Source organism: Heterocephalus glaber, unplaced genomic scaffold (assembly GCF_053883595.1).
Source record: "Heterocephalus glaber isolate CG9 unplaced genomic scaffold, H.glaber_assembly_v1.0 deba00001555, whole genome shotgun sequence".
NCBI lineage: Eukaryota > Metazoa > Chordata > Mammalia > Rodentia > Bathyergidae > Heterocephalus > Heterocephalus glaber.
In genome coordinates, this window is record NW_028258346.1 from 6,933,408 (window position 1) to 6,951,259 (window position 17,852).

At 37.3% G+C, this 17,852-nt stretch overlaps 2 protein-coding genes across 2 annotated transcripts in view; both read right to left on the minus strand.

Annotated features, from left to right (window-relative positions):
* Rgs22 (regulator of G protein signaling 22) overlaps positions 1 to 2,023 on the minus strand; it is a 127,303-nt gene extending 125,280 nt beyond the window's left edge. Inside the window, exon 1 of the mRNA XM_087190671.1 lies at positions 1,803 to 2,023. Coding sequence (XP_087046797.1) covers positions 1,803 to 1,862 — 60 coding nt within the window. The 5' untranslated portion in view covers positions 1,863 to 2,023. The remainder of the gene's footprint in view (positions 1 to 1,802) is intronic.
* Positions 2,024 to 4,021: 1,998 nt separating this feature from the next.
* Positions 4,022 to 17,314, minus strand: Fbxo43 (F-box protein 43). The gene is made up of 5 exons (XM_087190678.1): positions 16,746 to 17,314; positions 13,104 to 14,580; positions 10,557 to 10,659; positions 6,476 to 6,679; positions 4,022 to 6,370 (listed from the first exon to the last, which is right to left on the minus strand). Exons 2-5 carry the CDS (start codon positions 14,561 to 14,563, stop codon positions 6,122 to 6,124), a joined length of 2,016 nt encoding a protein of 671 aa, XP_087046804.1. The 5' UTR covers positions 14,564 to 14,580; positions 16,746 to 17,314; the 3' UTR covers positions 4,022 to 6,121.
* Between the last annotated feature and the right edge of the window lie 538 nt (positions 17,315 to 17,852).

Genomic DNA, 17,852 nt, shown 5'->3' on the forward strand with positions numbered 1-17,852 from the left:
TTGCTCTAAGAGGGGGTAAAAACTCTAGCAGCTAAAATTTTCTATCAGCTCACTTGAGGCCAAATCAGCAGCAAGTGATTCTCTATTAAAGCAGGGAGCAGCAGACCCAAATCTCTGCTGATGCAGGAAAGGGTCCCTGGAGCAGGCAGAAAGCCAACATCAAATATTTAGCATCAAATAGCCACCATTCTAGCCCCAATTTGAAATTCACTTATGTGGAATGAAAATATTTGTAATTCTCTCTAAATCTTAGACTTTTTATCTGGAAAAAAAATGTACAGATAATAATGGTACCTCCCTCATACTGTTGTCCTTAACACAAATAAATAATGTCTCCACAGTTCACTGTCAGGCTAATTTAAAAATTAGCTACCAACAACAGAAATATACAAATGTGTTAAATAGGAGTCCCTGTCTCAGGATTCCACAGCCCATTACTCATCCTTTTCAGTGTCTGTAGGGTTACAGTAGCAGGCACCAGAGCACTAGGAGGAGGTAAAAAAGAAGAGCCCATCCATGAGATAGATATACTCCTCAGGAAATACTTCAAGAGCACTTACAGGGCAACTTGAACATGAGAGTGAATTACATTGTACCAATGCATAAGGTGGGAGGCAGCAACGGAGAATAAAAGGAGGCCTTTTAGGTCAGTGGCCTTGACACCTCCTCATTTTTAACAGTAACACAGAAGAATGGTGTGAATTAGGAGCTCTTCTCTTTGCCCATCACACTTTGTATGGACCTAACCTATCCTAGGTGGAGAAGAGATCACCAAGGTTTCTCCAAACATGGAACTTTGGTTCAGAGTAGGTAATGTGGACACAGACTTGGGTCAGATGAACTCACTGTCTAATGAGGAAGACATAAAAGCTCTGATACACTCAGTGATAACACAGTACAAAGGGCCCAGCTGCACGGAGGGGGCAAGAGCAACCAGCCTGGGATGGAAGGGTGGTAAGCAGACTGAATGACCCCTGAGCAAAGAATTCAAAGGCTAGTAGGAGGGAGACATGCAGGAAGGCAGAGTGACAAAGCAAGAGGTAGAGTAGCATTGGAGAGGCAGGAGGGGCAGGAAAATGGAATACAGTGGGAATTCCAAGTGACCAAAGAACTGAGTAAAGGCAGTGGTGTCTCCATTTTAGCCCTCTCAAAAACAAATAACTGGAATTGAAGTTTTCTGTGCTACCATCTGAAAACATGAGAAAAATTGAGATTTGGGTAGTTTCTCATATCACAATCATTACTTCAGCAATTCAACTAGCATCCACAAGACACTATGTTAAAGGAGATAGGTAAAGTTTTTGGCTCTTAAGGAACTTACTAATGGTGGAAGACAAGAATTTAATACAAACAAGACAAAAGCCAGAAATATGGAAAAAAGAGGATAAATACTGGATTCAAAGAAGGCAAAATGTTCATCTTGGTTGAAAAGATCAGAAAATGACTCATGGAAACAAACTAAGGATTAGCTGGATTGTAACAGAATTTAATATGGCAAGAGAGGAAGGAAGTGGGAGAAATCACTTGGGAAAACAGCAAGGAGACTAGTTTGGCTGGAACAAACTGTACAAAATGAACTGGTGGGAAAGATTGTTAGAAAGTTAGGACCATTTGGAGATCCTAAATTCTGCAACATTTTTAACAGTAAGCAATGTGATTAGAGACACATTTTAGTACACATAACCTGGGAATGAGCATTTAGGAGAAGTTCAAGTGCAGAGCAAGGAGAATCAGGAAGATCTGTTAGGAGGCATTTGCAGTAATGCAGGCACAATGTTTTTAAGACCTGAACCAAGCATTACCTTTCTGCAGGAAGGAGGATGCCAGAGGGAAATCACTGGTAGCAACAACACCTCTTTCATAGCCAGCACTCATCTGCCACGTTTCCACTGCTCCTTCCACTTCCCTGGCTCCACAGTCCACGATGATAGAGCCAGGAGTGCAGAGCCGTTGGGCAAGGAAACACAGATGGCCAAGACACAAACCAGGGCTGGCCAACAAGGTGTTCTATTAGAAGGCATCCGGGAAAGCAGTTCACTCTTACGAGCCAGCTAAAATATTTTAATTACCAACCCTGAGTAATAACTATTCCTCAGATGTATTCTATATACACTTTAAAAATTAACTCAAGAAGTACTTCCCCTATTTGGCAATGTCATAGCATATCATCATCAAATACATAAAAGCTGCATTTACTTTTGTGAAGAAAAGCCAAAATCATAAATGAGTCTTTAGTGCCACCTGGTGGAATGTTTTAATGTGATCTTTGAAATATTTACCTTCCATAGGAAAATAATGGGTAATTTCCATCTTTTAAATCATGTAAAGCTCTTTCTATATACATCACACTTTTTAAACCAGAAGCAATTTAAAATAAAATCATAATAAATAACTCGAGGCAAACCAGATACATGATAGATTAAACCTGAAAATATGCAGTTAATTTTTGTGTCATAAATTTATGACAGTTTTGCTCTGTGTCAAAAGTAATGGAAGGGCTGGGGATTTAGCTCAGTGGTTCCACCGCCTGCCTCGCAAACGCAAGGTCCCGAGTTCGATCCCTGGTACCAAAAAAAAAAAAAAAAGTAATGGATAAACTTAGCTTTCACAGTGCCAAGTAAGTATCAAAAATATTTTCTCAACAAAACTTCAACCCTCATTGCTAAGAAATCCATAATAAGACTTAATTCTTTAAATCACTAGAGTGAATGTAAATGTCTATATTTGTGCCCATAGGAAAGCTCGTATAAAATGATAAGATGGTTCTTACAGTGTTTGTTTTCTATTACTTGACAAGTCTCTAGCCAGTTTTTCCGAAGTAGGAGATGAGAATTAGTAAATACCTGTCCTTTTGAACTAAAAAGGCAAATAGAATAATCCTGCTCATTAGCTAGAAAGGCTGCCAAGGCATCAGAACAGGGAGAAAAGATTGAGATTCTCTTCCTAAAGCAGTAGAAGGTAAAGCAATTACTGGCTTTCCTCTGAATTAAAGTCATTGTGCTAAAAAGAAGCTTACCTTTTGAATTCCTACTCTGATATTTTTTTCTTTAGGAAATTTTATAAAATCATTAAAACGTGTGCTAGCTGGGCGTGGCACTCTAGAAAGCTGAGGCAGGAGGATTGAAAGTTCAAATCCAGCCTGGATAACTTAGTGACTTACTGAGGCCTTGACTCAAAATTTTTAAAAAAGGTCCAGGGATGTAGCCTAATGGAAATACCCAGGCTCATCCCCAATATTTTACATACATGTGCACACATACACACACACAGACACACAGACACACACAGTATCCTTACACTATTTTTTATGTCTACTTGATCATATACTTAAATCCCAAGTAAAACCAGAAATATAAAAAACTTCAGCTTCCATTGTTATGAGTATCTCCAGTACAAAGGAACATAATGTTTATTAATCTCTAAGTTAAATATAGTAAAAGTTATTTTCACCACCAAGGTGAGATAAAATGCTTCATTCTAATGGGCTGAAGAATGACAAGATGACAAATGTGACCATGTTTGGAGGACACTGTAGCTGCAATACCAAAGACAACAACAAAGTGTTTCATGACAGACTAGAAATAGGATTCTGGGTTACACTGCACTACTGATAACCAGATGTCAAGGAAATGTTTATCTTCTTTTCCCATTATCCTGTAATAAAATAAAAAAAAATCTTAAACTGGGCAATATGAAAATTTAAATGCTATAGATAATATTACATTTAATATTTTTTAAAGTATTAAGAAACTGGATCTGTGATTTTAAAATCTTAAGAGTCACTTAAGGATTGACATTTAGATTAGGTAGAAATCAAAATCAGAGTATAAAATAGCAAAAATGTCCGTGTGACAGATGAAGATTTACTTTATTTTGTGTGCTTGGGATTGAATCCAGGGCCTCGCACATGCTAGGTAACCATGTTTTAAAACGGGATCTCACAAAGTTGACTGAGCTGGCCTCAAACTTGTTATCCTCCTGCCTCAGCTTCCCATATACTGGGATTATAGGAATGTGCCACCATGCCCAGCTGAAGATGTGATTTGATCAGAGCCATAAAAAGAGATGGTAAAGACAAGTAGTTCTGGATTAAATAAATCATGAGGTGACTTCATACATTAAGACAATCAAGATTGGAATAAGTTTCCTATATACAAAAAAATCTTCTCTAAATTAAGCCTGAAGAAAACAACAGTAAGTAGTAAATTGATCCTGATGTGGAAGATGTATCAAAAAAATTAAATAGGCACAGAGAACTAAATTGGGTTAGAATCAAATAAATTAGAAAGTAGGTAAAATTCAGAGATTATCTTTTATTAAATACAACTAACACTTTACTCAGTTTACTCATTTTTATATTTTGTCTCCAAAATCCTTTGTGGAATTAAAATATAAATTTTAATAATTTGGCAATTAACCAAGATTTTATAGTAAGTTAAGCAAAAAGTTAAAATTAATGGCATATTTTTCCAAACATATCTATATCTAATTAACACATTAAATTTTTTTTTTTTGGTACCAGGGATCGAACTTGGGACCTTGTGCTTGTAAGGCAGGTGCCAGAACCACTGAGCTAAATCCCCAGCCCACATTAAATCATTTTATTGAAATAATGCGTAAGAGCCACACTTAAATCTGTATGTATAGTGTAAATACAAGAATGTATGTACCCATAGCAATTACCTAAAATACAAAAAAAAATTATAAAACTATTTTCAAATTTCTCTCAGGCCTTACTGACTTGTTCAACAATAAGATTTCTCCCTTTTTTGCTGCTGTCCTGTAAATGGAACATGCAATCAGCCTCAAGTCATTTTTGGAAAGAAGTTGATATGATTTGTATCAAGATGTCGATACAAATGTCCAAAGCCTCAGGTCAGTGATTGGAGATGGGGCTTTTGGGAGGTGGCTGGATCTAGGGTGTGTGAACATGGTTTATGGGTAATAACTGACTCAGTTTGCTAATTGGATTAGCACAGTTATGGGTGTGGCATAATGGATTTGTTGAAGACAGAAGACCCACCCTGGGTGTGAGTGGCACCAATAGGCTTGTAGCCTGAATGGAATAAAAAGGTGAAGGCAGGGTAGCTGCTTGCTGCTTTTCTGCCTGCCTTGCCATGGACTGTTTCTCCTCTGCCATGCTGTCCTGCCTTGGAGCTAGTTGACTGTGGACTGAAACCTCTACAAACTGTGAGCTAAAATAAACCTTTCCTCTTTTAACTTGTAGGTCTCAGGTATTTTGTCCCACCAAATAAGAAAATAACTAAGATAGAGGTATACTATAAATCTACATAAGTTATACTATAACTTAGTAGCTTATTTTATTTTAAAATTATATAGGTGCTTCTTTGCCAACCACTCTAAATTTGTCCAAATAATAAGTGAAATCTGTGACTATAGTTTTAGAATTTTCAAAACTATGTTTTGGAATGTATGGGTTATAAAGACTTATTAAGACTCCTATTATGGATAACCACATATTCTCCATAATTTACTTTTTTATGTCTTTCTAGTTATCAGTACAGTACAGCTTGCAATTTGGTTGCAACCAGAATCGTGGAATGAATTCTACTGGAATCATGGAAAGAATTACGTTTGTGAACCAAAGTACCACTGTATTAAGTAAATTTTACTCAAGCAGAGGTCTATCAAAATATGCCAAAGAAGAGAAAGATGGTAATTATAAATTCAACAGAACTTCTAAAACATTTTTATATTTCAAGTCACTTTCCAAATTTATAAGTCCATTGGTTTTACTTCCAGAATTTTTAATGTTATTTGGAAAATTGTTTTTTCATAAATGATTAAAGAATGTTTCACTGCAGTGATGAAATACAACAATTTAAAAGGTTACATGAAACAGTAAAATACATATATAACACTCAAAATTCTTTATTTAAAACACCAAGTTATTAAAATGCATAAAAATGACATAGTAAAATGTAATTTTTTCAAAACTCATCACTTTAAAGAAAACATATGACATGGATTAAATATATACAAAATAGGAAATAAATCATCATCTTTCATTAATGGGAAGATTTGCATGTGTTCAAAATAGTCATAATTTTAAGTCAGAAAAATAAAGCATTGCACAGGGGAACACTTCTTTGAAGTCTCTTTACAGGCGCTTTAAATTCCGTTTACTCTGGGCACTTCCTGGGAGGGGATCTTTTCTATTCCTTGGCTTTGCTATTCCTTTACTGCATTCTTCAGACCCGTGATAAGCGCACAGACATAACACACAAAAGTCAAAACCACAAGCTGTGCGGCTACACAGTCCCCTTTTCTTATATGGCTGGTACTTGGCAGGCGACTGGCACCGCGGGCAAGGTTTTAATGCTTCATCAGTAAAAAGTGTCTTGGCGACCTGCAGTAGAAGCACACATAGTCGGTCTCCCTGGGTCATATACAGAAACACTTTATGTCAAATTCTGTAGATATTTATCCTTAGTAACTTATGATAAACACTTACCTTAACATACTCTTCCTGTTTACTGCTTAAGTGGGTGAGTGAAGAGCTTGCCACAGGTATCAAAACTTCTCCCCAAGGAGATAAGGTTGGGACTTGCTCTTTCTGAGTACTGGGTGTCCTAGCCTGTGCTTGCACTGATCTTAAAGCTGCGCGATTTAAAAGACGGAGCCGAGTAGCAGCATCCTCGACATTTAATACAGCCCCCTGTGGTAAAAGTCGAGTCATCAATACACAATAACAAAACACTTCTGAGATAGGACAGCCTTCTGGTGCACATGGATTTAAATGCTTCAATGTGGTTTATACCATCAGAATTTTCTCCCCAGGACCATTGTTTTTTTAGGAAAAAAAGTCTTTTCTCACCTAACATTTGAAAGTCACAGAAATATTTTTAAAAATTGAACAATAAATTGTAACTTGTATGATCAGTTATTTCTCTATTTATTTTAAGCTGTGGTTTGGCAAATGTTTCCTGAAAACAGCCAGATAATAAATATTTTGGACTTTGCAGGCCATATAGTGGCAACTTTTCAAGCTTTCAGTTGTAGAGAAAGCAGTTGTGGACAATAAGTAAATGAAAGAAGGAGGCTGTGTTCCAATAAAACTTACTTTAAAATACAGCTGACAGGCCCCACAGACTGTATGTAGTTTGCAAACTGTTTTAAACCAACATCTAAGAAGAAGCAAATCTTTTGAAAATTTGCCACTGGATGTCATGGAACTCTAAATTTTTTTAAGTTAGCCACTGAGGGACTGATTATGCCTTAAAACCCAATTTCTTTAACTGAGCTTTTGCAAATATCTGGTGCTGATTTATTTTTACAGTAAAGTTTTAAACAGGTTTTTCAAAGGAGCAAAAAAAATCTCATTTGAACTGGATTCCCACATTATTCAAATAATCAGTCAAGAAATATATTACTTAGCTGTGTATACCTTAAAAATATACTATTGCTATTATCAGTTGTACATTAATAATGCTGGAAAAATAAAAATAAAAACAATAAATGTTCAACAATTAATCTTTGTAGCCTTCTATTTTGTTGAGGTTGGTAATGAAAAAACAGTAGTTCTTTTGTTACAGAAAAAATTGACATTCTTAATTTTCAAAATAAAATGTACAATGGAAGAATTTTCTTACATGACCAACTATAATTGTGTTCCCTCTCCCTCAGTAGTCTCCTTTGCCACAGTTAGGCTCTTAACTATGGGGAGAGCTAAAAGACAAGAAATCATAATAGGATAAGTATAGGAAATGAAGTTAGTAGGTCATAAAAAATTACATGGTTAATAGTTTAAATGCATAACAGTAACAAAAATAGGGCTTCAGAAATTAGAATGAAGACAGTTAAACATATTTAAGTTATTCAAGGATAACATACATCTTTCATATTGTATTTGTATAAATGATTTGCAGCCACACTAAAAATAAAAAAACCTCACTGGACTTCTGAGAAGCTGTTAAACATAGTATGCATGCAGGAAAAATGAATAAAGATATGTTGCTGAAGCAAATTTCAGCCACAGAAGAAACAGCCACTCATTTAATAAATATAGGACTGGTGCCAAGTGCATAAAACAGTGTAATCTTCTTGAAGTTTAAAAGGTGTGCTATTTTTTAATAAGAGGCAAAACAGTCAACAAAAGCAAACATTCACGAGTGCCAAAAATCTGCAAACGTAGTTATCATCACATTATCAGAAGATTTCAAATGTAAGAATTCAGTTATTTAATAGCTGTTCATGTCCATTAATATGAGAGGACAGTAAATGAAGAAGTTCATTGTAAAGTGTGGTACTCCGATGCTGATGCTCATTCTCATTGTTCCAAAGCAAACTGATAAAACTGAACTCCTATTATCCATACCTAACCGGTGCTTTCTAATTTCCACGTAGGGGAGCTTTTAATGCCAGTATTCAAGTAATGAAGAAAATCACCAAACAACTTTGTCTTATAATTTTTCTGTTTTGGTTAGTGATACATACATTAGGACTGCTCAGGTAGAAAGTGACCATATCAGAATAGGAAGGCACAGGACCTTAGGAAGAAAGAAGGAACAGGTAGAATACCTGATTTGTTTGGGTTTACACGGAGGAGACTTTCAGTTCTGGTGGACAATAGGAGATAAATCAGGTATCTGTACAGAGAAACACTAAGAAAATGAGAGAAGGGGGAGCAATTAACAAAAGTTACACAGGAAAGAAAGTGTAGTCATAGTGTACAAGTCATAATACTCTCAATACAGTCTCAATGATGTCATGATCTAATTCACTCCCAAATTGTGGTGTAATTACAGTCTTAAGATGGGAATAGGGAAAAGAATTCAGGGTGGGGTGGGGTGTAGGGAAGTCACGGAAGTAGTAGTGAGAGGTGATTAGAGAACTAATTCCCCTCTGGAAAAAAAATAAACATCAGTTATGAATTTTATTTGGAAATACAGTAAGGAAATAAAGACTACAAGAAATGCTAAAGAAAGTTGTCTTGATGAGGAAAAAATTGAGAGTAGGAAGGGATAACAGGGCAAAAGAAGGGTGTGTTTCATCATAAGCCTCATAATCCAATTTCACTTTTTAAACAATGTACTTGTATTACTTTGAAAGAGTTTTAAAAAGCAAAACAAAATTTAAAAAGTAAAACAAAAAATATGGACATTTAAGAAATCAAGGTTTTGGGCCGGGGATTTAGCTCAGTGGTTCTGCCGCCTGCCTCTCAAGCACAAGGACCCGAGTTCAATCCCTGGTACCAAAAATAAAAAGAAATCAAGGTTTTAAAACTGATAGCTCAGGTAGGAGAATAGAACATTTTATCCAGAATTATCTGAGAGTTTGCTAACACATCCACATTACTTCTTTAGAGGAGTTAAGCAGTATATGAGGCTAAAAGTTAAATATTAATAGGTGCTTGGTTAAAAATAGTTTTCCTTTTAGGTCTGTCCCCAGTATATAGAGCATCACTCTAAAAGGAAGGCAGTTAATCTTAATAACTTCACTGGTAGGAGCTCCCAGGGCCAGCAGCTACATTAGTAAGTGGCCAGGAGCTCTGAGTAAGTCGTAAGGAAACATCACAGAAGAGAACATGAAACTTTTCTTCAAAGTTTTTGTTAATAGGAATCTGTAGTACGTCCCTGAAATGAAAAACCTACCAATCTGAATTTAGTTGTTCACATTTGTTTATGCCATGCTTTCTCTCAATTTTTATATTCAGTCAAATTAACAATGTACTTTAGTATGGTATTAAATACTTTATATTATAACAAAAATAAAGTACCAGTTTCTCTTGGCATTGATGCCCAAGGTCAAAAGTTGAATCTACAAGCAATACGAGTGGGAGTCATCAGATGTCATTTACACAAAGCAGTGTCCTTGTGAGGAGTCCATCAGCTTTTATAGGACTTTTCCTGTAACTTCAAAGTCAGCACTCAGATCCTCAGAGGAGTACAAGTTTATCATGCATCACAAATGCCTACTGCCAAGCTCACCCACCTCCAGGGCTCTACACATGCTATTTGCTGTGCTGAAATACCCTTTCCCCTTCACCTAGCTAACTGCACTACCTCATTGTTCAGGTCTCAGCTAAACAATGCACTTCTCATGATTCCCAAGTATTGGCCCAATACTCCTTTTAACTGTCCTGTAGAACTCTGGGTTTCCCCTAACACCCTATGGTCCAGTCACCCATTTACTTGTATGACCCAGGGGAAGAGCTCCAAGGGAGCAGGGACCATGTCTGAAATGTCATCATTGTCATCCAATCGATTGGCACAGGTGCTGTAACAGGCACTCAAAAGACTGAATAAAAATGCAATAAGGATATATAATTATTACTAGGATCCAGCAATATCATTGATATTCAACTATTGTCCACAGCAAATCTGCGTAAACAGTAACAAAACCCAACAAGATGGTCATGGTGCTCAGTAGCCTATGCCATTTTATATATATAGATGGAAATGGGGTTTGGAAAACAGAATTTGCTAAATGGAAAAAGTTAAAAGATAACAAAGAAACGTAATTAGGTTGTTCAGCAATATGGGATTATTAGATATTTATTAAAATGCACTTTAGAAATGCATTATATACATTACCTCAGAATTTGCTTTCAGTTGTGTAATATAACATTTCCTCCTCCGATTTGCTTTTTTATCTTGAACAACAATTTCACACCAATTTCTGCTGACTTTCCAAACACTAAAAGAAAAAGATCAGTCCTTACATTGCATGTGTTCCCAAAGATTATCATTTTGTATATGGTCATTAATAAGAAAAACTTGCTTTAAAGATTTTTGGTCACTAAATTTAAACTAAGAATCTTCATTAAAATATGACTTGAGCAATATCGTTTTTCATATTGATTCACTATATGAAAGAATTTCTATTAAAATATCAAGTCTATTCTAGCATTATTTTAACAGGTCACTATTTTATAAATGGTCGTATAAAGCCCAAGTGAGTCCACTGGGAGATGAAGATAATATGACACTAAGATTACAAATTTGAAACACAACATGCAGCAAATGATTATCATCTGTAGCACAAGAATGTTAAATTCTTTTCTCCTTTTTTTTTTTTTTTTTTTTGGTGCCAGGGATCGAACTCAGGTCCTTGAGCTTGCAAGGCAGGTGGCGGAACCACTGAGCTAAATCCCCGGCCCTTTTCTCCTTTTTTAGAGGGGTGGTACTGAGGATCAAACCCAGGGCCTTTGCACTGAGTTACATCTCCAGCCCTTTCTGTATTTTTAGACAGGGCCTCCCTAAGTCACTAAATTGCCCAGGCTGGGTTGGAACTTGCAGTCCTCTTGCCTCAGCCTCCCAGAGGGCTGGGATTGCAGGAGTAGGCCACCAGGCCCAGCTTGTTTTCTTCTATTACTGTATTTAACAAATCTCTGTCATTTTGACTAACTAAATATAAAAACAATTGATCCTTCATTGAAACTATTAATAAATACAATTATGGGTAGCACTACAAAGTTCCTATTTTATTCACCAAAGTTTATGAGAATGAAATAGCTAAAGACAAGACAGTTTTAATCCAGTGATTGGTTATCAATAACTTCAACTATATTAATAATGAAATCAAAAATAATCCTTCAACTGTTAATCTTGTCTTTTTTATTATTCTCATTTAATAAGTCACTTAAAGGGGAAAAGGTCAGAACACTGAAAAAAATAAAAAGCCACTTGTTTTGGAGGGCCCAGGCAATACTTGAGTTGTCAACACTATTATTTCTTCTGCTGCTGCAGCGGCCTCTTCGTTGCCACTGCCTCTCTCTGAGCCAGTATAGGTACCTTACATCAGACAGAGGAAACAGGCACAAAGTCAGCCATTAATGGGGAAACGAATGACACAATTGGGTATTCTCCAATTTTAACTGATTATCATCCCTTACGTTACCAAAAACAACACTGCTAATATTATAAATACATGTTCCGCATTATAAACACTGAATTCGGAGGGTGGACAAGAGGGGACATTTTGAAACATGACTATTAGCTGTTCATGCCTATAAGCACACTAAGGTGAAGAAGGGTTTTGGAAGGAATTACCATAGCTGGGCCTGGTAGTGCACACCTGTAATCCCAGCTACTCAGGAGGCTGAGACAGGACTGCAAATGTGGAGCCAGCCTGGACAATTTAGTGAGACCCTGTCTCAAAAATAAGGGGCTGTAGCTCAGTGCAAAGGCCATAAATTCAATTTTTAAAATAGTGGCTATAAAAAACAGCAACCAAACTCTTGACATATTCCCATTAAGAGGACCTGCACATTCTCCCCGCTGCCACCACCTTCCAGAAACTGGGTTCCACCTGACTTTCCTCTTTCCTGGCCATGGCATTCCTGAGGGTCTTGTCTTCTGATAGTCCTCCAATTCCTCCACGTCACCAGCAGGAGGGGTCTTACAAGTTTTCGTAATCCCAGCCCTGACCCCCATTCTCCTAAATGTCTCACCTAATTTCTCTTTAATTATGAATATTTGTGAACACAAATTCTTCAGTTTCTAATTTCCCAAAAGTACTTAATTGCCTCTTCTGTGTTAATAATAAAAATGGAATAACATATTATTTTGGTCTCTAGAAAGACTGAAAGCAAACCAGTATTCTTGGATTCTAGAACTTGGATTAAAGAATTGAATGGTATTTAATATATGTGGTCACTTCTCACTCACCACAATGCTATTATTTCTGAACAAGTGTCATAACTTTTAGACAATTTGGATCTGACAAAGCATGTGAACTCTTAAATACATTATTAAGCACTCTGGAATAAACCTTGCCATCTTAAAAATTTTAAGTTCAACTTTTAGGAACTCTCATTCCAAATGACAGTAATAAGAATTTTATCCAGAAAAAGACTGTCATTGCTTCTAAAGCAGGCTTTTAAGCAGGAGGGACTATGCTAGCAAGCTCTCCGGAGAAGGACACTTAAAATTTTTTTTTCCTTAGTACCAGGGATCTAACTCAGGACTTTGCACTTGCAAAGCAGGCACAGCACCATTGAGCTAAATCTCTGGCCCCATAACTATTTTAATATAATGTAAGACAACCAAAGATAGAAATAATTTTTTTTAAATGGGACAATCACTCAAATTATAGAAAAACCTTCCAACTTAAAAAATGATAAAAGTTTTATTTCATACCTGTATAGGCTCTCTGCAGTCAAGAAATCTAAAACCATAGTAAGGATATGCTTTAAATTTCTATATTTTAATTCTGACAAGATGTCCAGTTGTTCTATACCCATCTTCTTGCCAATCAGTCCAGCAAGCGCACACTGCAGTACAGCTATTTTCCCCCCATCCCTTTCTTCTAAGAATTCATTGGTATTCTTTCCCTGGAATCTTTTCCTTTTGCTTTTCATAAAGAGTTCGTGCACTAATTGCAAGGCTGGGGTCTTTGATAAATTCTTAAAGCTTAAAGTCAAATCCCTACTCTTACTATCAGTGCTCGGCTGACTCTCCAAGATGTCTGTAGCAGCCGCTGGTCTTGTTTCAGAGTTGGGGTGGATGACCTGCTTTTCCTCCTCTGTCTCTGACTGTGAGCTTTGCTCCCGAAGAGTGGACAGTCTTCTTGACCTGCCAAGACGCCCTGATTTTCTTATGGTATCTCCCACATTGTGAGTTCCTTTATATTTCTGAAGTAGTTCTTGAAAAGAACCCTCCTGATCAGAGAAGGAATCTTCTGACTTATCCAAGCTCAGTGAGTTAAAACCACTGTCTTCAGGAGTGGAAATATTGCCTCTCACCTCAATTGAAGGAGAAAGTGTTTGACTTGCAGCAAATTTAATGTTTGCTGCAAAATTACTTACTGGAGTCACAAATATGTCTTCATCTCTTCTATATGTTGTTCTACTACCAGAGGAGCCCAGAAGCTCAGGATATGTATTTTCATCATTAACACTTAAACTGCTATCACTAAAGTCATGTGTGATTGAATCTTTAAAATTATTGCCCTGAATTGGAGATATACATTCAACTTCAAATAGGCTACCATCATCTTTGGAATCATCAACTGTGGAAGTCTTGTGTTGAGAAAAATTTAGTCTTAAATTTTGACGGCTAGAAATCACTTCTTCTGTTTTTACACTGCTAGTAACTAAAGGGCTAAAGTTATTTTGCCTTGGAAAACCCGAAGCACTGTTAGGAATACATTTTTCCAAGTTGAGAACTTGGCTTATACTACTTTGAGAACTGTTTTGTGATTCAAAGTCTTTCTTTAGAAGAGAGAAAGATACATCTAACCTTCTGCGCAGTAAAGATTTTTTTCCACCAATTTTAGGAGTTTCACACAGTTCTGGGGTCTTATCCTTTTCCTTCCTAGGGAAGACAAATTTATTTCTTTGAGTAGGAGACTCTAGGGAATGTATCGAGCCCAGGTCTGAAATTTCAGGGTGTTTGTGGATTAACATTGGGTCCTTTTCTTGCTTTCCAAAAAATTCTTTATCTGTATTATCAAAGCTGCAAAATTTTGACAACTCATGATGGCCACTATCTTTAAAGGAAGATGTGGAACAAAAATCTCTGAGGCTGGAGTACTTGAACTGGACAGGAGAGCTCGCCTCACTTCCTCCTCCAGGGCTGGCTGAGTGCCTTTGCGACATCTTCAAACTCTGTGGTTCTGAAAAGTAAAACATTTTATTCTTCTTTTGAAATGAGTAGCCAGGCAGCTTTCTCCAAAAAACATTATTTGTTTGAAATATAAATAATAATGGAAAATTAAGAAGAAAAGAAAAAGAAAAAAAGTAATGGAAAAGTGACAATTTTTAAAAAATTACTTTAAAAACAAATCCATCCCACAATATACTATACTGTTGTATATCCTACTTAAAATAACTTCTTTTTAAAATTAATTTTATTGGTACATTTTAGGTATACAATATAATGACATTCATCATTGAGTATTTTTACCTTTACATAATATATCTTGGCTAAAACAACTTCTTAACATAATAAAACCAAAACTTTCAGATTACTTGACTAAACTATAGGACAAGTACCATGCACAAATATTTTCTTGGACTACTCTTTAAAAAATATCTAGCAGATTCATTTTTAGATTATTTTATGACTTTAAAAGCATGTAATTTTAGTTTAATATTCTGGATTATTCTTCCTGGGGTATATTAGTAAGGTAGAAATGTGCTTTATAAGTTCTAGGATGTAAATAATACTACTTAAAAATATATGCTACTCTCTAAACAGGGCTTTGGGAAATGTATCAAATAATGAGGGTGAGCATACGTATGACTAGGCCTGTTGCAGAAATCCAGTACCTTATGGCCATTCACAAGGTTTGAATTCTCAGTCTTCTATTCTTACGAAGACTCTTTGGCTCACTGATAAATTACTGACATATTCTACTTGACCTAACTCAAATGAACTACTATGCCTTAGAATGTGGGGTCAATTTAAACCCAGCACATTGTGCTTATTTATGTCTCAATTTCTAAATACTTTAGTGTCCTACTACAGGCTTGAAATCACAAATAATAGGCAGCTATTTGTAGGAAAACCACCCTTTGTAATACTACATTGAAAATAAGGAATTCAAGTCAATTTCTTAAAGAACAATTACTCTGCAATTACATGAATAAGGAATTACATTAGGAAATATTTTACTCAATTTTTTCAACAGTATTGTTATGTTTTTTAGAGAAACGAATTAAATCTTTCTTCATATAAGAAAGTCATTGTTTTTGATATTTCTCCAGATTATTCAATGACCATTAATAAAATTATCTTTCACTTAAATTTTTCTCCAGGCTAAATGCATAGATTTTCTTCATTGAAAGATCCTGAGAAGATATGTTTTAGTTGACTTCAGTGGGATTATAATCTATGCCTATGTTACACAGGTTAAATACATGAGTGAGCATGTTACAAAGGGAAATTGCAGTACTAAACACAAAATTATTTCTTCATGGCATACTGATCATTAGAAGATCATTTTATCTGCCAGGGATTTAACTCAGTGGTTTTGCCGCCTGCTGCACAAGCACAAGGACCCGAGTTTGATCCCCGGTACCAAAAAAAAGATCATTTTACTGAAGAAAGTATCTAACTTTTCACACTTCTATTTCTTTTCAATAAATCTCACACATGTTCCCTTGTGGTCACACTTTTGCACTTGTTTAGGAGCCAAGATTACCAAATTTTACTTCCTACAATTTGCATTTAAAAATTTTTGCCGTTCAGATATTAGATTAATAAGGTATAATGTATTCAAGTTAAATCTCCATCCGCGAATCTCTGCCTCTTCTCCGAATCATTCTGTGCACCACCGTGCTCGGCATTCTATTAAATAACAATTTTCACTCAATTTGCTAAGAATAGGTCGTTTTAAATTAAACAAATTTTACTATTCGGCTACTTCACCACTAGGTGTCTCATTATGCCAGTATTTGGAAGACGGGGCAAATTGTTGGAAACAAAGTAGGGATGCAGATATCTCCTCCCCTAAAGACTATAGGCTTTCTCTGGTTTCACTTTTAACTTTCGACTAACTCAAGGCGTTGGTCTCAAAACCTGGTTCGTTAAAACTGAATCTGGAAATTATTCACGCGAAAATCTGTTGACTTATTTTACTGATTCGACACTTGACTGATGAACCAGGTAAACCTCTTTGATAATCATCTTTAAAAACCAGGCTCCTGATAAAGGACTCAAAACACGTATATCTAAAGGCTTCCTTTTTTTTTAAGGGGAGGGGCCTATTAAATCAGAGAATGGAAACATTTAACTACGTTCAATCCAAATTTCCTTCATTTAAGTGAAAAATCTTACCATCCGTAAATGTTGAGCTCTTAGATGTCAAAATTAGGTAGTCTTCCAAAAACAAAGAAAATCTCTCATGCTTGCTTTTAAAATTCACGCCAAACTAATGCCACTTAAAAACTTCCGTTTGGAACTATTAATTGAAAAGTGCAGCCACCCATGAGGGCCAAGACTGGGAGAGAACCTAAAACCCACGCTGCAGGGGTCATGCCTAACACTCGCAAAGGCCTGAGCTCTTCATTTTGAACCTCCTTACTCTCAACGCCCTTGTCCTCTGCACCCAGCCTTGGGAACTAGTGAACCCCACATTCGGGCTTCTGGAGGGGCGGTGGGCGGGTAACGGTTCCGCGGCCGGGACCGTGGACGTCGAGGGCGGCGCCTGAGAAGCCGCTACCGCACACACCTGGGCAGGCTCCGCGCACCTGGAGGCGGGCGGTTGGGCGGGCTGAGGGCCAGGCGGCCCCGGCAGGGAGCTCAGGGAGGAGGCTCGCTTCGCTCCCGGAGACCAGAGCTGTGGTAACCCACACCCAGATCCACTCAGGGCCGCAGCCTTTGCCTTGTTCCGTTTGAACTGCCCGCCTCCGGTAACCGCCCCGCCCCTCCCGCCCCGCCCCTCCCTCCCACTCCGCGCCGCCCCGCCCCCTTCTTCCTGTCTCGCCCCTTCCTCCCGCCCCGCCCTGCCTCACTTCTCCCGCTCCGCAGCACCCCCAGCTGGCCAACCGCATCCAGGCCATCTGCAGAGTTCGAGCAGCAACTGTCTCTCCCGCTCCTTTGCACCTTACAGGACCTGAATAAGTGTCTTCCTCTCCCTGTGCTCACTTTGGGCATCACTGTTTCCAAAGCGCTGGTGTCCTGCAGGGGATGCCTTCAGAAATAGCACAGTGGTAAAGCGGTTGCCCGTCTTGCCCGAAGCCCTGGGGTTAATCCCCAGCACTGAGTGTATGTTTGGGTGAGGCTTGATAAGCACGAGGATATTCACTAAAAAATGTTTCCCCAAGCTATTTAGCGTAAAAACAGGTAGATTAAGTGTACAGGCACTGGATAAGAACGAAAAAGTATGAATGACTTGGTTACTCTACCACCACCACTCTGATGATATTTCTCTATCTGGGAGTC

Coding starts and splice junctions, on each gene's coding strand:
- Fbxo43 (XM_087190678.1), bottom strand. CDS start 14,563: ATGTCGCAAAGGCACTCAGCCAGCCCTGGAGGAGGAAGTGAGGCGAGC. Junction 10,660..13,103: donor ACTGCAGAGAGCCTATACAG/GTATGAAATAAA, acceptor TTTTTCTTTTAG/TGTTTGGAAAGTCAGCAGAA. Junction 6,371..6,475: donor AACAGGAAGAGTATGTTAAG/GTAAGTGTTTAT, acceptor CTTCTACTGCAG/GTCGCCAAGACACTTTTTAC.